Source organism: Tachysurus fulvidraco, chromosome 3 (genome assembly GCF_022655615.1).
Source record: "Tachysurus fulvidraco isolate hzauxx_2018 chromosome 3, HZAU_PFXX_2.0, whole genome shotgun sequence".
Taxonomy (NCBI): Eukaryota; Metazoa; Chordata; class Actinopteri; order Siluriformes; family Bagridae; genus Tachysurus; species Tachysurus fulvidraco.
Genome location: NC_062520.1, coordinates 23,304,454 through 23,322,578, shown reverse-complemented (window position 1 = coordinate 23,322,578; position 18,125 = coordinate 23,304,454). Strand labels below are relative to the sequence as shown.

The 18,125-nt window shown below is 39.7% G+C and overlaps 1 protein-coding gene and 1 long non-coding RNA gene across 4 annotated transcripts; one reads left to right on the top strand and one right to left on the bottom strand.

Moving 5' to 3' along the window:
* Positions 1-1,994: 1,994 nt before the first annotated feature.
* On the top strand, positions 1,995-15,294 carry rasip1 (Ras interacting protein 1). Of its 3 annotated transcripts, none has more exons than XM_047811545.1 (16): positions 1,995-2,385; positions 3,326-3,447; positions 3,835-4,280; positions 4,565-4,825; positions 5,118-5,320; positions 6,272-6,430; positions 6,856-7,060; positions 8,221-8,519; positions 8,683-8,844; positions 10,567-10,607; positions 12,193-12,347; positions 12,859-12,971; positions 13,070-13,364; positions 13,526-13,689; positions 13,960-14,101; positions 14,189-15,294. In XM_047811545.1, the coding sequence occupies exons 2-16, from the start codon at positions 3,326-3,328 to the stop codon at positions 14,365-14,367; spliced, it is 2,946 nt and encodes a 981-aa protein (XP_047667501.1). In that variant the 5' UTR covers positions 1,995-2,385; the 3' UTR covers positions 14,368-15,294. The 3 variants fall into 3 exon arrangements, with proteins under 3 accessions (XP_047667501.1, XP_047667500.1, XP_047667502.1); XM_047811544.1 differs by having other exon boundaries at positions 1,996-2,385; positions 5,118-5,350; XM_047811546.1 differs by lacking the exon at positions 1,995-2,385 and adding an exon at positions 3,630-3,715 and having other exon boundaries at positions 5,118-5,350.
* On the bottom strand, positions 14,943-17,272 carry LOC113642877. Its single transcript, XR_003440671.2, has 2 exons — positions 17,070-17,272; positions 14,943-16,217 (listed from the first exon to the last, which is right to left on the bottom strand). It is a non-coding gene; the product is annotated as an uncharacterized LOC113642877 (long non-coding RNA).
* Between the last annotated feature and the right edge of the window lie 853 nt (positions 17,273-18,125).

The window sequence follows — 18,125 nt, the reverse complement described above, 5'->3', positions numbered from 1 at the left end:
TCGCAAGACCCTGCAGCGGATAGTGAGGACAGCTGAGAAGATCATTGGAGTCTCTCTTCCCTCTGTCATGAACATTTACACCACACGCTGCATCCTCAAAGCCAACAGCATTGTGAATGACCCCACATACCCCTCACACACACTCTTCGCCCTCAAGCCATCTGGAAAAAGGTATCGAAGCATTCGGTCCCTCACGACCAGATTGTGTAACAGTTAATATGCGATATGCGAAGAAAGAATTTCATTGAGCTGCAATGTAGATGTGACAAAATATATTATATATTATATTAACTATAATTATATTCAATCTATGTGTTAAATTATCCATGTGTCTAGATGTCATATTTAATGATCTATTGCCTTCTTTGCACATTTAAAATAAACTTTTAGAAAGATGTATTGATGTATATTTTTAATTTCTTATAATCCTAATCTGATCTCCTTTCTTGAGAGAGAGGAGCTCAAAGCTGCAGATAATTCTAGGCGAACGATGGCCAGTGTGTAGTAACTGTTGTTTGCCTTTGCATGGCACTGTCAGCTTCTGAATCAACAACTAACAGGCCAGTAGCCTTCCAAAATAGGAAAGTTCTTTAATATGCTGTAAAGTCTGATGTTTAGAGGCTCAGTGAACACACTACTGTACTGTAGTCATTCATTCCATGCACATTCTCTTCGCCATCCATCCAGTCAGGAAAACCTTTCACTCCTTTGCCAAAAACAAACTCAGAGGGACGAGTCTGAATGACGCACAGGAGCCTTCACAGCCTGCTGTCAGAGCTTCCTGTCTAAGGATCCTGCAGCTTAGCGCATCTCTGACCTTCTATGTGTGTGTGTGTGTGTGTGTGTGTGTGTGTGTGTGTGTGTGTGTGTGTGTGTGTGTGTGTGTGTGTGTGTGTGTGTGCGTGTGTGTGTTTTTATTGGGATTCTGAAGAGTGGCTTCATGTGAATCAAAAGTAATACTAAACACGACGGGTTGGAAAACAAATAAAACAATAATACTGAAAGAAATTAAGAGTATCAGGAGTGTAATGTACTAGAAAAGACTTTTCATACTCATATCATATCCCCCTCACCCCTGTCTTTCTCATATTTTTACCTCTCTCTCTCTCTCTCTCTCTCTCTCTCTCTCTCTCTCTCTCTCTCTCTCTCTCTCTCTCTCTCTCTCTCTCTCTCTCCCTCATATATACAGACACCCACATGCCCTCTTTCCTGTCACCATTATCCTGTTGTTGCCAAAGTCAAAGGTCACAGGTCCCTTTCTCTCATCAACTTCCTGTCAGTTTCCTATTTCCTTTTTGAGAACAGACCCCTACCTGTATTAAATAAAACATACTATGTATAAAACATGCTGTGGTAAGCAGAATGTCTGCGCTAGAATTGTTAGTGTTCCCAGTGGGCCTGCTTAAATACATGCAGAAAAATACAATGGAACCATCTGTAGCTCTGTCACTAGGGGGGAAATAATGAAGTATGACTAATTCTGCCTGCCAAACACTGAAATATTGTATAGTGTTATTGTTATTACTCTATACATGTAAAATGTCATGTTTCAGCATTCACAAACGGCTACATTAGACTGTTGCAGCTTAAATACAGAATACAGTGAGATTTATAATTACTGTACTAATGCGCTGTTGCACCTGCGGCTTCAAATCATCTCATTTCCGGTCTATATACAGAAACATCCCAAGTGTCACACACGTATATAAACCTACAGCGCTCATATCAGTCCAATCAGACCCAAAAATGAATGCTATAACACTGTGATATGAATTCCATGCCAAACATAGTGTGCGCTCTGTAATTCATAACAGTTCTACATCACTCTCTCTCTCTCTCTCTCTCTCTCTCTCTCTCTCTCTCTCTCTCTCTCTCTCTCTCTCTCTCTCTCTCTCTCTCTCTCTCTCTCTCTCTCTCTCTCTCTCTCTCTCTCTCTCTCTCAGGATATAGGTGTTGTCCAGAAAGGGGTGGAAGGAAATTCTGTTACTAAGAACAATGGGCCTGCTTCTCTATCTACAGTCACAGATCAGGAGAGAAAGAACGAAACGCGGGGACCAGAGAAAGCAAAAGCAAGACTTATAAGAATAAAAAATTAAAAAATTAAAAATTAAAATTACATTTAAAAAATGTTAGGAGAACCAAAAGATTGATTTGGCCTGGAGAGAATACGGGATCCAGCACCGTGAGGCCGTCCCAAAAAAATGGACTTATCAACCTTAATTTCTTTGAAATAAGGACACGAAACTTGGATTAAGGGTCCAAAGGTTCTGAATATATTTGCTGGATATAGCGAAATTATCAGCAACAGCAGAATTTTAAGGAGATTTAATCAGATTTAATACAATCGTGTCGCAGTGGGTGAGTCAGACTGAAAGTCATCTGCTGGTGAGAGGAAACTCTTACATTACACTTTACAACTATAACTGTTTGACATGTTATTCTTATTTTCCTTTGGCTTCCGATGTGCAGTGGTTCTAAAATAGTTTTTTTTAGAAGTTAGACTGAATTCTGTGTAAGAAATTGTTTCCGAATTGTTTCTGGAATATGAGCATCAGTTAAGACTGACATTTGATAAGATCTTCATGAAAAGGAGTGAGAGCAAGTTGATGAAGAAAAGTGTTTTCTAGTGTGAACGCAGCTGTTCAGAGCCTCATGCAGTCAGGAAATATTATAAAGTAATGAAGAAATGATGAATGTGATAAGTTATAATGTGGCCATGTTCTGACGTGTTTAACGGCTTATAGAGTTAGACGTAAATACAACATTAATACTACTAACACTAGGTTGGCCTACAGGGAGATTTGCTTAGTTCAGGAGCTTCATCACCAAACCATCTGCTTTGATTTTAAATTGCAGACAGGAATAAAAAAGTAAATCATTTAAATTAAGCCCTTAGTATTCACCAGATTCCTCATTAGTTCTATATTAATATTCTCTGAGGTTTTACTTAAAGCTGGACAAAGCAGGAAAAACGTCCGACCTTGCATGTCCTGATTACTCGAAAGGATATTTCAGGATTTCCTGTCGCCTATTGACTGATGTCATACACTGCCAATAACTCAGACACTGTAATCTGATTTGGCTGAGGACAATAGTGCAAAAGCTTTATGACAAGCAAAAAGGAACACTTGCTAATGCTATTAAAATCTTTAAAAAATGACTCATGTTATGAGCTCAGTGAACTCTTTTGTTGTTGTTTCCCTCTGATGTCATTTTTTAAATTAATTTTCATCTTCATCCTTGTCTGCTCTATCTTGCTTAAGCCTTTAACTTTCAATATTGTTTAATATTTTACTGTTTTTTTTCTCTTCTCTGGACCACCAAGATGGAGGAGTCTGGTAGTCCTCGCTTTGGGAAGCTCCATTTCCCGGTGGGCCTGTGGATAAATTCTCCACGGAAACATTTTGCCAAGCTGGGAGCACGTTGGCCGAGTGCAGCATCAGTCAAGTCAGTTTTCTGGATTGCACTGTTGTAGATTTATTTTTTTGTAGTACATACAATGTTCTTTACTTCTGTGATGAAATGCACTGAACCACAATATACAGTGATTGACTTTCTCCGCTCCAGCGTCGATACTCAGCTCTTTTGGTCTACTGGCTTCTGTTTTTTCCCCCCAAAACCCTAAACAGAAACCCCAGGGCTGTTGAGCTGTTATCCAACATTGCTGAAATTCTGCCAAACGTGGTTGTGATTGTGTAAATTGTTTTGATATGATGTAAGGCTTCGTGGAGTGAAGAGACAAGCACGCACTTAACATTCATACATTGCTGAATATATAATGTTATGTTTTTATTTCATTTTAAAGAAATTCTATTTACATATTCACTTCTGCAGATCTACTACTAGCTCAGATGCGGCCTCTGTGCATGAGGTTCCACCCCCGGTACCTTCGAATGCCCTCTCAAGCCCCTCAGTTGCTCCACCCTCCCCTTCACCTAACCCTGCCTTCCTTCGTCCTCGGCCAGCCAATCAGCAGTCTCGTGCCAAGCGGCTTTCACACCTCTTTTTAAGAGGGCGATCCAACAGTGACCGTGACCGTGCCATTGGAGAACGTGAGAGGGAAGTGTGGGCCCATTCAGCCACTCCATCACAGCATCATTACCTGCCCCCTGCATCATCTTCTGCCCCTGGACTAGTGAAGATTTATGGAGATGCTCTCTCAAGTGGAGCTAATTACCGTAGCCTGCTGGCTAGCATCCACTCTACGGCGAGACAGCTCATCCAGCAGGTCATCACTCGATACACTGAGAGAGAGAGGGAGATCGAGAGTGATGACATAGGTAAGTGTGGCAGATAATTATTACCTCAATAATTAGGTTCTTTCCCCACTATAATGTAATAGTTTTGAATGACTTGATTGCTTGAATGAAGTGTAAATTGCACTAAGGCTTCCTGGAAAGCACAATAATAATCTATATTATTGCTCAAACAAACATTACCACTGTTGACCCAAAAGCTATTACTGAGAATGTCATCACTCAGCTACAGGTTTAATAGGTCTTCTGCCTGCATGTGATAGTGTCACTTCCTTAGCAATGTCCCAATGTCCTGTGCACCTGCCCAGCTCCCCAGAAGCATTCTCCAGAGGATTTCCTGTTGTGTGATGTCATTGGAAAGCCCATTCACCAAGCAGATGGAGTTGTAGAATGGCAGACTGAATGCCGGAGAGGTGTAGCACCCTGGGAATGTCCCCTGCTGCTAGTGGACATGTGGAGGCCCAAGGAGGGCTTTGAACGTCGATTCGAGATCCAGAGACGTGACGCATATGAGAGGGAGGAGAGAGAAAAAGAGAAGGAGAGGGAGAGGGATGGAGAGAACTCCCAAGGTGAGAAAGGAATGAAACAATCATTTTAGAGCTCCAGCTCCAATTATATAAATATGTTGTGTGAGATGATGGAAGATGTGATCTAGCCATTTATAGCTACAGACTTCTGACAGATGTTTTCTTTATATGCAGTATTGAGTAAGATTAAGAAAATGGAAACTTCTGCAAAATACCAGAGCAAGCTTTCCACTCCAACTGAGTCTTTCTCTTTTTATATAGTTTATTTAATCCGAAAATCTTGTAAAATAAAAAACAATGGAAAGCGAAGCGTTACATACTGTTTTAATGGCAGTGCGCTGGAGACGGAGCCGCATGGCCTCAGGGGGTGGTCCTGATGAGGAGCGAGGTCATCGAGGGCGCAACACCGAACTCAGAAGGAGCATCAGTGACATGAACCTGACTTTGAGGCGTCGTCAGGGCAACCAGGCTAACGTCGAGTCCAGACGTAGCGGCAATGCAGCAACCAGTGGTGGAGCACAGGACAGGAAGAACATTGTGAGCATGATTGCAACAGAGCCAGGACAGGTGAGAGTTAAAGAGGGGCAGAAAAGAGGAGGAGGAAGAGCCTATGAAAGTCCAAAGCATTAGGTGCTAGAGAATCAGGTAGAACAGTGTTACTTGCTGTTTTTGCTGACAAACCAGTCTACCTACCATTATATATCCACCTACCAATGTTTCTGAAGAAACTAAGCATTGCATTGGGTTTGGGGTCCTGTGACTCCAAAAAAGTTGTGGGAGTGGCTTGGGGATGGGCAATACCACAGAATTTCCATGTAAAATAATAAACTGTGACTGAAATGTGGTTGGTGACTACATAAGTATAATTTATATTTATTCCCAGAGACTTTCTGACATTCATTTTTAATCTTGTTTATGAAGTCACTGTATATGTAACTTACAATGAATTTGGCAATTAAAGTTGGATTTGATGTTGGAATATATATTGTACAGGATTCTGAGGTTTGGGTTTGAGGGTATAAATCATCGAGATATTAAGTTGTGAAAGTGAGAAAACGAGTTGGGCTTTAGTGTTCACCCCCACACACACTCTCTCTCTCTCTCTCTCTCTCTCTCTCTCTCTCTCTCTCTCTCTCTCTCACACACACACACACACACACACACACACACACACACACACACACACACACACACACACACACACACACACACACACACACTGTCTTCACTCTCTCTTGTTAGATTCTGTTTTCCATCTCTAAAAATAAACAGCTCACAGTATTTACACTAATTTAAAAGACATTAAAATACTTGATTGTGTGTGTATGTGTATGTGTATGTGTATGTGTATGTGTATGTGTATGTGTATGTGTATGTGTATGTGTATGTGTATGTGAGGGAAAATAATATATACAAAATCATTTGGAACTGCAACATCTGTGACAGTTATAAAGGATTTTCAATAATAATCTATATTTTGTGCCAAAGGTCACTGGATCACGGGTTGTGGGTGAAGCAGACAGACATGCCCGAGCAGCTGATGAAGACAAGGATGTCTGTGACCTGGAAGTGATGTCCCAAAGCCTGATCCTCCCACCTACAGACCGTCCTTACTTCCTGTTGCTGCAGGGCTATGACCAAAGCAAGGCTAGACATGCAGCACAACCCTATCACACTGCTCACACTGACATCATACCTGCATCACAATTATCACAACATTCCATCTCTTCTTTCATACCTTTGGATATGGCATTGAGCACAAAGCACAAAACAGCTAAACAGAGGCTCAGAATGTCCACACGGGCTACACAATAGCTCTATAAACACGGTGTGTCTACATATGGCCTCACTGTACAATGAGCTCACACAAGGCTACATTGTTGAAAACTGTAACCCACTTCATTCCTTATCAGAGTTGCTTTTCTGATCAACTTAAGTTTGAAGATTGGCCCGATACTCATTATCAACCACACTGAAAATGGCAACAATATTTTCCCTTTTATATCTCTTTCTCTCTTTAACCTCCTTCTGTCTCTCTCTGACTCGAGTTTTTTTCCTTCTTATTCAATCAGGACTTTGTTTTGTACATCATGACGGGCCACACACACGTTTTTGGGCGGAAGCCGACATTCCGCGAGAGGGAGAAGGACAGAGAGCGGGAGAGGAAAGGGAAGAGGCCTCTTAAAGTGGACACTTTCCTCTCGGCTCCTGACCTGCTCGTCCGTCACCTTCTCGTCAGGAGGGACTCGGCTGTCCCAGAGCAACCTTGCGGTGAAGGTAATTCAGCTGTCTAAGACTTCAGACCTCAGACCCCATACGTCAGACCGAAGACCTAATGTCTAAATGTCAGGAATCATTCTTATTGTGACAATACAGTATAAATTCAAAAGTCGGTGGATACATGAGCGTCCCGTAATAAAACCATGGGCATTAATATGGAGTTGGTACACCTTCGCTGTTATAAGAACCTATATAACAAGGCTTTCCAGTCAATTTTGTATAGTGTCTGATGGGATTTGTGCTCATTCTGCCACAAAAGAGGTACAGCATTGATGTTGGGCCTGACACAAATTTGCATTTCAGTCAATCTTAAAGACGCTGAGTTTTCAGGATGAGAGGTCAGTACTCTGTGAAGAACAGGTTCTTCCACACCAACCTTCAAATCATGTCTTTATGGATCTCACTTTGTGCACAGGGGTGCTGTCATGCTGGAACAGACTCTTACTTCCAGTGAAGAAAAACTGTAGCTGTATTCTGTAAGGCATTCTGTGCAATTGTGTGTCTCTTGCTTTGTGACATCAGTTTAGGAAGCTGTATATATGAGTGTTATTGTCATCTATGTACATTCCTTAGGGATTCTCTAAAGGCTTTACGTAAGACAGTAAATTGCATGTAATAGAATTAAATATTTGAAGTCTATGTAGAATAGATTTGTTCATACAAGTATAAACGTTTGCTTAGACGAAAAAGTAAAGCACGTTTATGAGGGAGAATGGGTTATTTTAATGTGAAACAACAAGACAAATGCCTTGACATTTAGAGGTATTAATGTTTCATGGTCTTCTGTACCTCCTGTTGTTTATTACCTCTTAAAACAATAACAAAATAAAGTTCTCGCACTTTTGATAGCTTCAAATGAACACTTTTTACTGCATGCATTAAAAAATCCAGTCCATCACTTTGTGTTTATGTTTCTGAGAAAGCACATTCTGAAGCCATCTCAATTCAATAAAAAAAAAACAATCCCAACTGTTTTATTTGCATTCCAAATATCTGATAAGGTTTATTTAGATGTATAAATAGATGTATAAATAAATCACCAAACTTTGTTGGACTCAAGTGTTCACTGCTAGCCTAGTAACATTTCTTTGCAATTTTTTCATGCCAAATCATTTGGAACTGATGACCTATGATACTCCTCGCTATTGTTCCCACAGCTCTGCTGCGCCCATTCAGAGGAGGAGCTGTCAGTCATAATGGAGTTGTGCTCTACAGAGAGGCGGTCCTTAAGTCTGGAGATCTCATAGGACTCGGCAGCCATTTCGTCTTCCTGTACCGTGACCCCAGAGTGACCCCAACACCGCCCCTAGCCCTGGCTCTACCCTCGCAAGCTGAGGGGACGATTTCCTTCGGCCCTGGAAATATGATGGACAGACAGGAAGCTCTCAGGAAATATCTGGGATCCACTGAGGCAGTGCTGAAATTTCAGGCAAATCATGCAGATGTGCTCTTACAGGTAATTGGTATACATGCTACTATTAGTTATAGCTTTATGTTTTAACAGAAATGCAGCTTGGTAGATAAATATTTTAAGAGTCTTTATATAACTAAAGGACTACAACAACAGCTACTGACCGAGTGTTCTTTCCTCTGCATTTTACTTTCCATTTCTCTTTTAGGAAATTCTCTCAAAGAATTCAACTCCAGATTCAGGTGGTGGACCCTTAGCACCAGCTTATCTGCTGTCACTCATGATTGACTATGCTTCCAAACATCTGGACCCTGCACTAACACCCCAGCTGCTGTTAAACACAGCCAATCAGATAAAGGCGATTGTGTGGGTGAGAACAAATCATCTACTATCTATCTATCTATATCTATCTATATATATATATGTGTGTGTGTTATAATATAACTATATACTATTTTCAAGTTTAAATCTTTTAATCATTTCTAAAAATAATTCTTGCACAAATGTTATATGAGGAATAAAACAATTTGGACAACACACACATATAGGAAAATAATTATTTCTTTTTTATTGAATTTAATTGTCATTAATGTTATCAGCCTGAAACTGATTCTTTTTTATTCTATTCATATGTGATTTTTATAACAGAATGCCCAAACTTGTCTTATGCCACAGCAATTGAACATTTTCTTATTTTTAAAGAACAACACATAGCATATTTTATCCATTTATAATTAAATTTAATCTCTTGTGATGCCCATCAAATAAATGAGTTCCTTCTATCACTTATGGCCACAGCTATAGATAATATTCTCTTTCTTGATGTTAATAATGCCAAAGATGCAGCTTGTCATATTTGCAAACCACCGAGTCCAACGCCCTGAAGATTTATGTGTATAAGAAATTTAAAGTTGATTGTTACAAATCACTGACACTGCAGATTCCTTCCGCAAAAGCTAAAATAAATGTCTCCTTCCAGAAAACTCTACCATATCAACAGTTATTAAGTAAGTAAGCGATCTTTATGTAACCAGGATAAAAACTAATTGAGATTAAGTCTATTTTACAAGAGTGATCTTGTCAAGAAGGCAGCAAAAGTCATAGGCGGATTAATCATATGGGCTATTGGTTGATTTCCCTGGGGCACCAAGGCTCCAGGGGTACCAACACAACCACAGCTACTAAATATAAATTCTATAAATATACACAAGCACTAGTACTTTAAGACTTGAATCACACATCTAGTATAATACATAGTTTAATAGTTTAATAGTTTAATAGTGCAGAAATGATTATCATCATTTATTATAGATCTAATATGATTGGACAAAAGAACCAAAACGTTTGTTGACGTTATTTCCGGTAAAGGAACACTGTGAGTATCAATACTCTCCGGTTTTTGTGGTGCATTTTGGGATTTTTTTTATGAATTTCAAGAGCACTGTGGAGAGAGAGAGAGAGGGAGAGAGAGAGAGAGAGAGAGAGAGAGAGAGAGAGAGACCTTAAATTGTCTCACTCCCTGCTCAGTGCCCTGATTGCTGAACTAGGAACCTGAATGAGACGCAGCCATAGATTTACTGTCAGTCATGCTGTTTAAGAATATTAATCAACTCTTCCTGTCCAATCAGTATTCAGCAGCATTGAAGTGTAAATAGCATTTGTTACCTCTCAATCAGTGTCCAATACACGTTTGCTCTGTTTTGTTAAGACCACATGTAAAGTCGTCAGTATAGTGAACAGAAGACGTGATATAACTGAAACAGTATTGTGGCAAATAGGACTTGGTGACAACAGGGTGTGTGTGTGTGCGTGCATATGTGTGCTGTGAAGAGCTAGGGCTGGAGCAGGCTGTGGTTTGAGGAGCCACAGCTGCACACACATGGGCTTTCACTGGTATTTCGCCGGAGTTTGTAAACAGAGGTTGACTGATGTCATTTCCACCCATTTGGAAAATGTGCTGTCATTGTCCGGACACATTGGCCAAACACACCCGCCCAAGTATTTATCCCAGTCTGCTCTAATCTTTTCTCTCTCTCTCACTCTCTCTCTCTCTGTGTATGTGTGTCTGTGTGATTCATTATCCATGTTTCAGGAGAACATTAAAGAGTTTGGGGACAAACATCCTACACAAACGTAAGGCTGACTTCTGAATTTAACACGGTGGATGTGAAATACTTGACGTGCCATCCTGTTTATCACAGCCTCATCCATTCAGCCCACATAAACAGTGCTTGCTTCCACTTTTGCACTCCTCACACTTATTATGGAATTTTAGTTTATTGTTTAAATGGTTGTATTGTACTTGCTGCTTAATAAACAGTTAGATTTAGAATAGAACATATGAGAAGAAAGAAAATAGACTGTGCTGATGGGAGGAAAAATGTGACTCAACTGTTCATCAAACCCTAGAAAAGCATGGATCTATAATATAAAAAGAAATGTAATAATGGCCTATATGCTACAGGTGTAATGGGGGGGGGGGGGTAATGACACAGAATATACTGTAATTTGTAGTGTGGTATATTTCATATATATTTTAAAAATTTTAATATACTATAATGTTGAATGCACACTACAGAAATTACCTCCGTATTTCCGTAAACGCCTTCCATAAACTTCTCTCTCTGTCTGTGCATGTGTTCTTTGCCTTTGCAGCTCATTAATGATGGCTAAAAATCATACCAAAATGTCATATATACACTTCATCTAATGCATGATCCATCAGCTAACATTACTGCAATTACTACTGATTGCTAGCATGTATTTGCTCTTTACAAACCACCCTGTGCTCTTATAAACACACCATATTTATTTATATGATCATATATTTATATAGCATGAACTCAAACATTTATACACTATATGTTATACAATATATGGCAAAATGTTTGTGGACACATGACCATCACTCCCAATCATTTCAGATTTAGGTCTTCCTTGCAGTTATAATAACCTCCACTCTTCTGAAAAGGCGGCCTCTGTGCAGGTCGCTCAAGTTTTTCTACACTAACCTTGGCTAAGCATGTCTTCATGGACCTCCTTTTGTGCACAGGGTCAGTGTCATGTTTAGACATCTTTTCACATACAGTGCTTTCAGTGAAAAGAAACTCTGATGTTACAGCATAGGCAGACATTCTGTACAATTTTATACAATTTCTGGCAACGGTTTGGGGTACCACATATAGGGGTCGTGTTCACAATCTATTAGCAATATAAGGAAACTATATCAGACGTGTGTTCTTTCTCGACAAGAAGTTTTAATCCAGTAGAGTAACACAGTGTCTTGTGAGAGCTAAACATTGAAAGTAAAATCACACACAAGTCCTCCTCAGCTCAGGTTAGTTAAGAACCAAACCTCACTGCTGATTTAGTAGTCAGATGTCAGATATCAGATGAAAACGTGGCTTTCTTATGTAATATCAAATTTGATGGCTGGAGGTTAAATTGCAAGGTCTAGACCTCTGTGTCCTCATTGTAAGTTTTGGATCTTCAAAGCCATTAAACCTCCATTGTTCACTTCTGCTTAACTCATTGATACATCATCATGGATAAAATTGCATGCCAATCAACACATTTAAAAGTAATAGTAATACACTAATAACATTTTAGATTAACTACCGTATAAAGTGTAAATAGATAAGTGTGTGTGTGTGTGCGCGCGCGCGCGCGTGTGTGTGTGTGTGTGTGTGTGTGTGTGTGTGTGTGTGTGTGTGTGTAGCTCTCCAGAAACAGAGGCTGATCTTCCTCCACCCAGCGTGCAGAAACTCTCCTCTGACCTCCGACCTCTCATGTTCTGGATGGCCAATGCCACCGAGCTCCTCAACTTCTTTCAGGTCAAAGTAGAGACCATGGAGAAGGAATGGGAGTTTGAAGGTGAGAAAATAAACTGAATAAAAAAACAAACAAAACAGAAGCAATTTATCTCAGTGGTGTTTACAGATAAATTTACACGATGTGCATTTTCTCAATAAATAAAAATACATAATAACATGTGGCATGCTATCTGGGGAGATAAAACTGTTATGTCTCTGTAGGCTTGATTCATTGTCTCCACATCCCATTTTCTCATGCTGCTGTTTGTGTTTAACACAGTAGTCAAAACAGACATGCACTTTGTATTCTCTTCTATCTAATTATTTGCAGCTGTAAAACAAACAAAACTGTGTTGGAACTGCTTGCATATGGAAATAATCGACTATCTAGTGTGCTGAGTTGCTGCTTATTTTTCTATTGGGTGGAAGGCATAAAACTACACACCGTGACCTAATGTGACCTTCGTCTTTTCTCATATGCTTTTATAAATATATCTCTGATATGTAAATACAGTCTCATGGATTTAATCTGGTTTTCAAATACGCAAGTTCTTTCGCTTCCTGACATTTAGCTCCTGGTGACCCAGTTCTGTCAGCTGACATGGACACTTGCTCGGATGCACTTGCGCAGCTGGATGATGTCATCATGCACACTTTCCAGCAATGTGTGTATCACCTAACAAAGGTACGACATACTTAATATATATTGCCTTAAGATATTATACATGTGACTGACTGCTCTATGAAAATGGAAAACATCTTCTTGCTCTTTCCCTCCATCAGTCCCTATACTCCCTCCTCCCCACTATACTTGAGACGAACCCTTTCTCCAGCGAAGAGAAAGAGAAGGAGAAGGCAGGAGTGAGGGATGGAGATAGCCACAGGGTTGAAGGAGAAGTTGGGGAGGAAAGCGATGTACCTAATCTACCCCCTACTGTGGCAGGGCTGGTCGAAGTGTATCGCTGTTCCTTGCAGTTGACGCGCGAGGCCTGCCTCTCTCCCCCTCTCACTTCCCAGACCTTCGGCTACCTGTTCTTCTTCACCAACACCTCACTTCTTAACACTCTGCTTGAGAGAGGTACATCGCTGATTTGAGAGAGAGAGAGAGAGAGAGAGAGAGAGAGAGAGAGAGAGAGAGAGAGAGAGAGAGAGAGAGAGAGAGACCTAAAATCTTTTAGCAGGAAATCAAATAAAATGGAAATGTCTATTCTAAAAATTTTATTTTTCCTGCCATTTCAGATAGTTTGTTTTCCTGGGCACGTGCTGTACAGATTCGCACTAATCTGGACCTGGTCCTAGATTGGCTACAGGGGGTGGGACTAGGAGATATTGCATCGGAATTCCTCAAGAAGTTGTCAAACACTGTCAACTTCCTGTGCATTCCTAAGATCCGCTTCATCCAGGTAAAAGAATTGATCAAAAAATATAAAACACTACAGTGATTTGCAGTTTGGTCAATGATTTTAAACAAATAAATAATTGAATCTGTAACAACAGAACTTTCTGGATAGATCATTTTAGTGTCCTAAAAAGGATACAGGCCTAAGGGTTTAACTATAAGCAAAGCATGTTTATTGCCTTTAAAAAAAACATACTAAACAGAGATTTGGGAATATGATCAATGCCAAGTCTGAAGTTCTTCTCTTTTTTAACATCACTGAATGTCTTGTCAGTCATCTTGGGCCAGCTTACAGGAGGAGCATTCCTTGTTAAGCCCTGCACAACTTCACCACCTTCTCACTCATTATAAGCTAGGACCATCCAGAGCGCCGCCTTCATGTTGGGCTCCGCCCCCAGGCACTGAACTCGGAGGCGGTAAGTAGCTAATTCTGCTCAGCAAAAGTTGAGTCATGAAGTACAAGCTTTATGTTTGAAGCTTTGTTTGTTTTTTCCTAAATGTAGATATTTTCGAGAGTTTTCTAGACCATCCACCTCTCATCTTACCCAATGAAACCCCAAGCCTGGACCTTTCTCAGCCCATCCCAAACCCTGCGCTCCAAAAGGAACTGACACGTCTGCGGACTTTCCTGTGGGGTCAGGATCAGGATGAACCTCCAGCCAATCAGAGAACTAGGCTGTAGTAGAAGAATAGAGACTCTATGCGTTAAAACATACTTAAATTTAAACAAAACATACACCAGAGTCTTGCCCTATGCAGCACATCACTAAGATTGCAATACATATCACTTTCTCTCTATGAAAATACAAATTGCTTTATTTCTGTTGCAGTATTTCTAATTGACATGGGCTGTAGTCCTTCAAATCTCTTGGGTTGAATTTAAATGGTGTAAAGGACGTGTTTTCAAAATGCCCCCACTTTATTGTTTAAGTCAAACTTTGCTCAATTATGATCCTTACCCTGTATAACTTGTGCATTATGTTAGATAATTATCCATCATCTTACATTTCCACAGTAAGTTGTATAATCATTGCCTGGTTGCAATGGTTAAATTTACTTTAGTCTTTCAAAGAATTCAGTGTCTATTCACTCTTTTTACTTTTTAGGAATGTCATTGTTGGTAACAACTAGACCAAATACACTAATGCATACTATAAATGTCAGAATTTAACATTAAGGGATATAATAAATACATTCATCTTAGTATGTATACTATGCCATTTTAAATCTTACCTTGTGTTGTTTTTTTTTTTTTCCATGTAAACTCATTTTGGTTACTACAGTTACACGGTGCAACACACCTGACATACTATTCCCTACAGTCTAAGAGTTTTCACCATCGTTTACTGTGATAAGTGCACCCATCTGCCTCTCCAGGACCCCTCACTACACTATAAAGTCGGTGATTCAGAATTATCCGTGATCTCACCCACCCTGACAACACGGTACACTCCCAACCCATCTCCAACATCTGCTTCTAACTTGAATACACTGACCTCATAGCACACTGACAAGCTTCACTTAGATGCATTAAATATTTTATCCATTTTATCCATATGTTACATGCTCACATATTGCCAATAAAAATGATTGTCATGGGACCAGTTCATATTTTTGTATAAAGTATGTTTTGGTCATGGAGTGCTTGCACTAATTCCATGTCAGCCACGTGCTGCTTGTGTCATTCCATTAATGAACGCTGGGGGGCGCGATGGCAATGCACACGGTCCCAATACACGCAGATTTAATAAACGAATGATTACCAGCAGATCCCTATGAGCAACAGTGGCAACAGTTAAGCAAGACAAGTGTGAGGTCTGATGAGCTCATAGTGTCTGTCGTCAGTAGACAGAGTAAAATTTTGTGAGTGAGATATGACTCTTGAATATGATTCAATTCCAATCAAAGGAGTCACACAAATGACTTTCTAGCATTCTGTCTGGACAGATAAGAGATCTAAATGAATTTGCCCAAAGACATAATACAGTTGAGCAAAGATTTTCAGATTAAATGAAAACACAACTCAAGAATAAATTACAAATAAGCCAAAAACAAAACAAGGTTCCAGTATCAAAATTTACCATCAACACTATAAGCTTTCAGAAAATAATGCACATATCTAATAGCCTTATAAAAGCAAGATATTTATAATAGCTCTTTTTGATAAGACACACCAGGACCCGATAAATATGCTTGCATAAGATTGACATCTTTCCTTTCATGTCAGTGCTGACAGGATCAGGCCCAGCACTGGATCAGACATCGCTTGTATTCCAAATGTTAGCAGTAAACCCATTTCAGCATGGTATTTTTTAAAGCGATTAAAAATGGATTTATTTTGACATCAACCTGAATGCTATGTATAACAGCTGCGGCATGTATAAAGATATAGGCTTACCTAAACAAAGCTGCTGCTGTCAAATAGACTTTCCTGTGGCAGACCACAATCCAAGTCCTCCATGAATTCTTTATCTCTCTCAATGTACCATTCATACGTTTTATCTGTACCTTAATTGTTGTTTGAGCCGTTCTCTGTGAGCCAAACACATTTCATAAAACAGGGTCATAAGACAAATGACAGGTTGTAACTTGTAAAAGTAAACAATACCTTTTATTTCTGAATAGCTGTATTCCAATTTGTTATGTACAGTGAAATTTGCATATTTGGACAAATTGTGACAAGTTTTGTAAATCATTTGTTTTCTGGCCTTACAGTGGAACTGTAGTCAAATATATGTTGTCTACAATATTCATACAATATTAAAATAGGTTGATAAAATAATTTTAATTCTGTAATTTATAAGTGTCCAAAAATGTCCAAACAATGGGTTTCAGTTAGATTCGACAAACCATACGCCCTCATAATTCAATATAAACACTTTTCCTCACATGTAAATACTCAACACATGGAAGATTTCAGAACTCTGTTATGTTTTTTTGGGGTATTTTGTTTTACTGATGTCAAGAAAGATTAGATAAACTTCAGCATTATAACTAAATACACTCTACATCCTAAATAGGTGCACTGGACTTGGTATGAACTACTTCTTTACAATCTCAGAGTCATTTGGGACACAGCCAAACATTTCTCTGGTTTGTGAGTCTTTATGAGATAAAGATTAGAAGGAGCTCAATGTCAAGACACTTGGGAAAGTAGCCTATCTCGTATGTTGTGGCGAGCGCTTGCAGTAGATCACGTCGGCTTTGTAGCTTTAATTCACTGATATTGACTCTGATTAAACAAACGTGCGTCTTGTTCTCAATTTAAACGAAAACACTACCGTATGTACAAATACAGTCTCTGAGACCGGGGAAGCGTGCGTTATGATGAAGAAATGTCAGTATTTTATCATTTTTTTACGGTTAATAGCTAGTTTTCCAAACCCATATGCTGGCTGGTGTGACAGCTATGCTGAAGACGTTATTACTTCACGCATTGTATTAGCCTGTTTTCCTGTTGACGGCTCGACTCGCGCGCGCTTTACAGTAAACAGCATGAGATCCCGTGAGATCCAATTACATCATAGCGGACCCTGATTGGCTGATCTCCCCCCAGGCTTCATCCTGTAAAAAAGCCCCGCACGCGCTCAGTCGCAGACGTAAGTCACTTGTAGATTTGTGAATCATCATTTCGCGGCCATGTGGTCGAACTTTAATCAATTAAGTGACTATGCCGTTTCTGATTCTACAGTCCGTGTGGTTTGTGAGCGAGACTCCCCGACGGCTGTTCTGAACTGGTCATCCACTCATTATGGAAGAGACTGTTGATTTCTGACTCGTTTTGGAGTGCTCTGACTGACTTATTAAACCCTATGCAGTCAGAATATTTCCAAACCTAGTGGGTGTCAGTGGGTTTTCAATCAGAGAAAACCTGACATTCGTAGGCATGGTTTCATGCAGTTTGGGGATTTTTAGCTGTCATGTTACCTGACAATGGTGAAGCAGAAATAACGCACACCCAGGCAAATCGAGTCATGTCAAGTCAGGTCAAGAAGCTTTTATTGTCATTTCAACCATATGTACAGTAGCTGTTTGTAGTACACAGTGAAATGAGACAATGTTTCTCCAGGATCACGGTGCTACATAGAACAAAGACAGAGATAAGGACGTAGTAAATTAGTCCTAGATACATAAAGTGCATCTGTGTAACCTGGTGCAAACAGTGCAAGACAAAAGACAAACAAGACAGTGCAAACAAAAAATTCAAGACATTACACAAAAGACAATAAACAAAAGCAGCGCCGACCAGTGTAAATACTGTATGTTTAAACGATATTGCGTGTGCAGAAATACTGGAGTGAACACAGTATTATAGCAGCAGTTACATGAGATATTTTAAAGTATTGTGCAAAACAGCAATCGACTGAAATGTTGTGTCCCCATCACTGTTAGCTACAAGCTAATGTACACTATATGGCCAAAGGTTTCTGTACACATGAC

Excerpts from the sequence above, each read along its gene's own strand:
- rasip1 (XM_047811544.1), top strand. The coding sequence starts at position 3,326 with ATGGAGGAGTCTGGTAGTCCTCGCTTTGGGAAGCTCCATTTCCCGGTG. Across the intron at positions 3,448-3,834 it reads CCGAGTGCAGCATCAGTCAA|ATCTACTACTAGCTCAGATG; the intron begins GTCAGTTTTCTG and ends TCACTTCTGCAG. Across the intron at positions 14,102-14,188 it reads AGGCACTGAACTCGGAGGCG|ATATTTTCGAGAGTTTTCTA; the intron begins GTAAGTAGCTAA and ends TCCTAAATGTAG.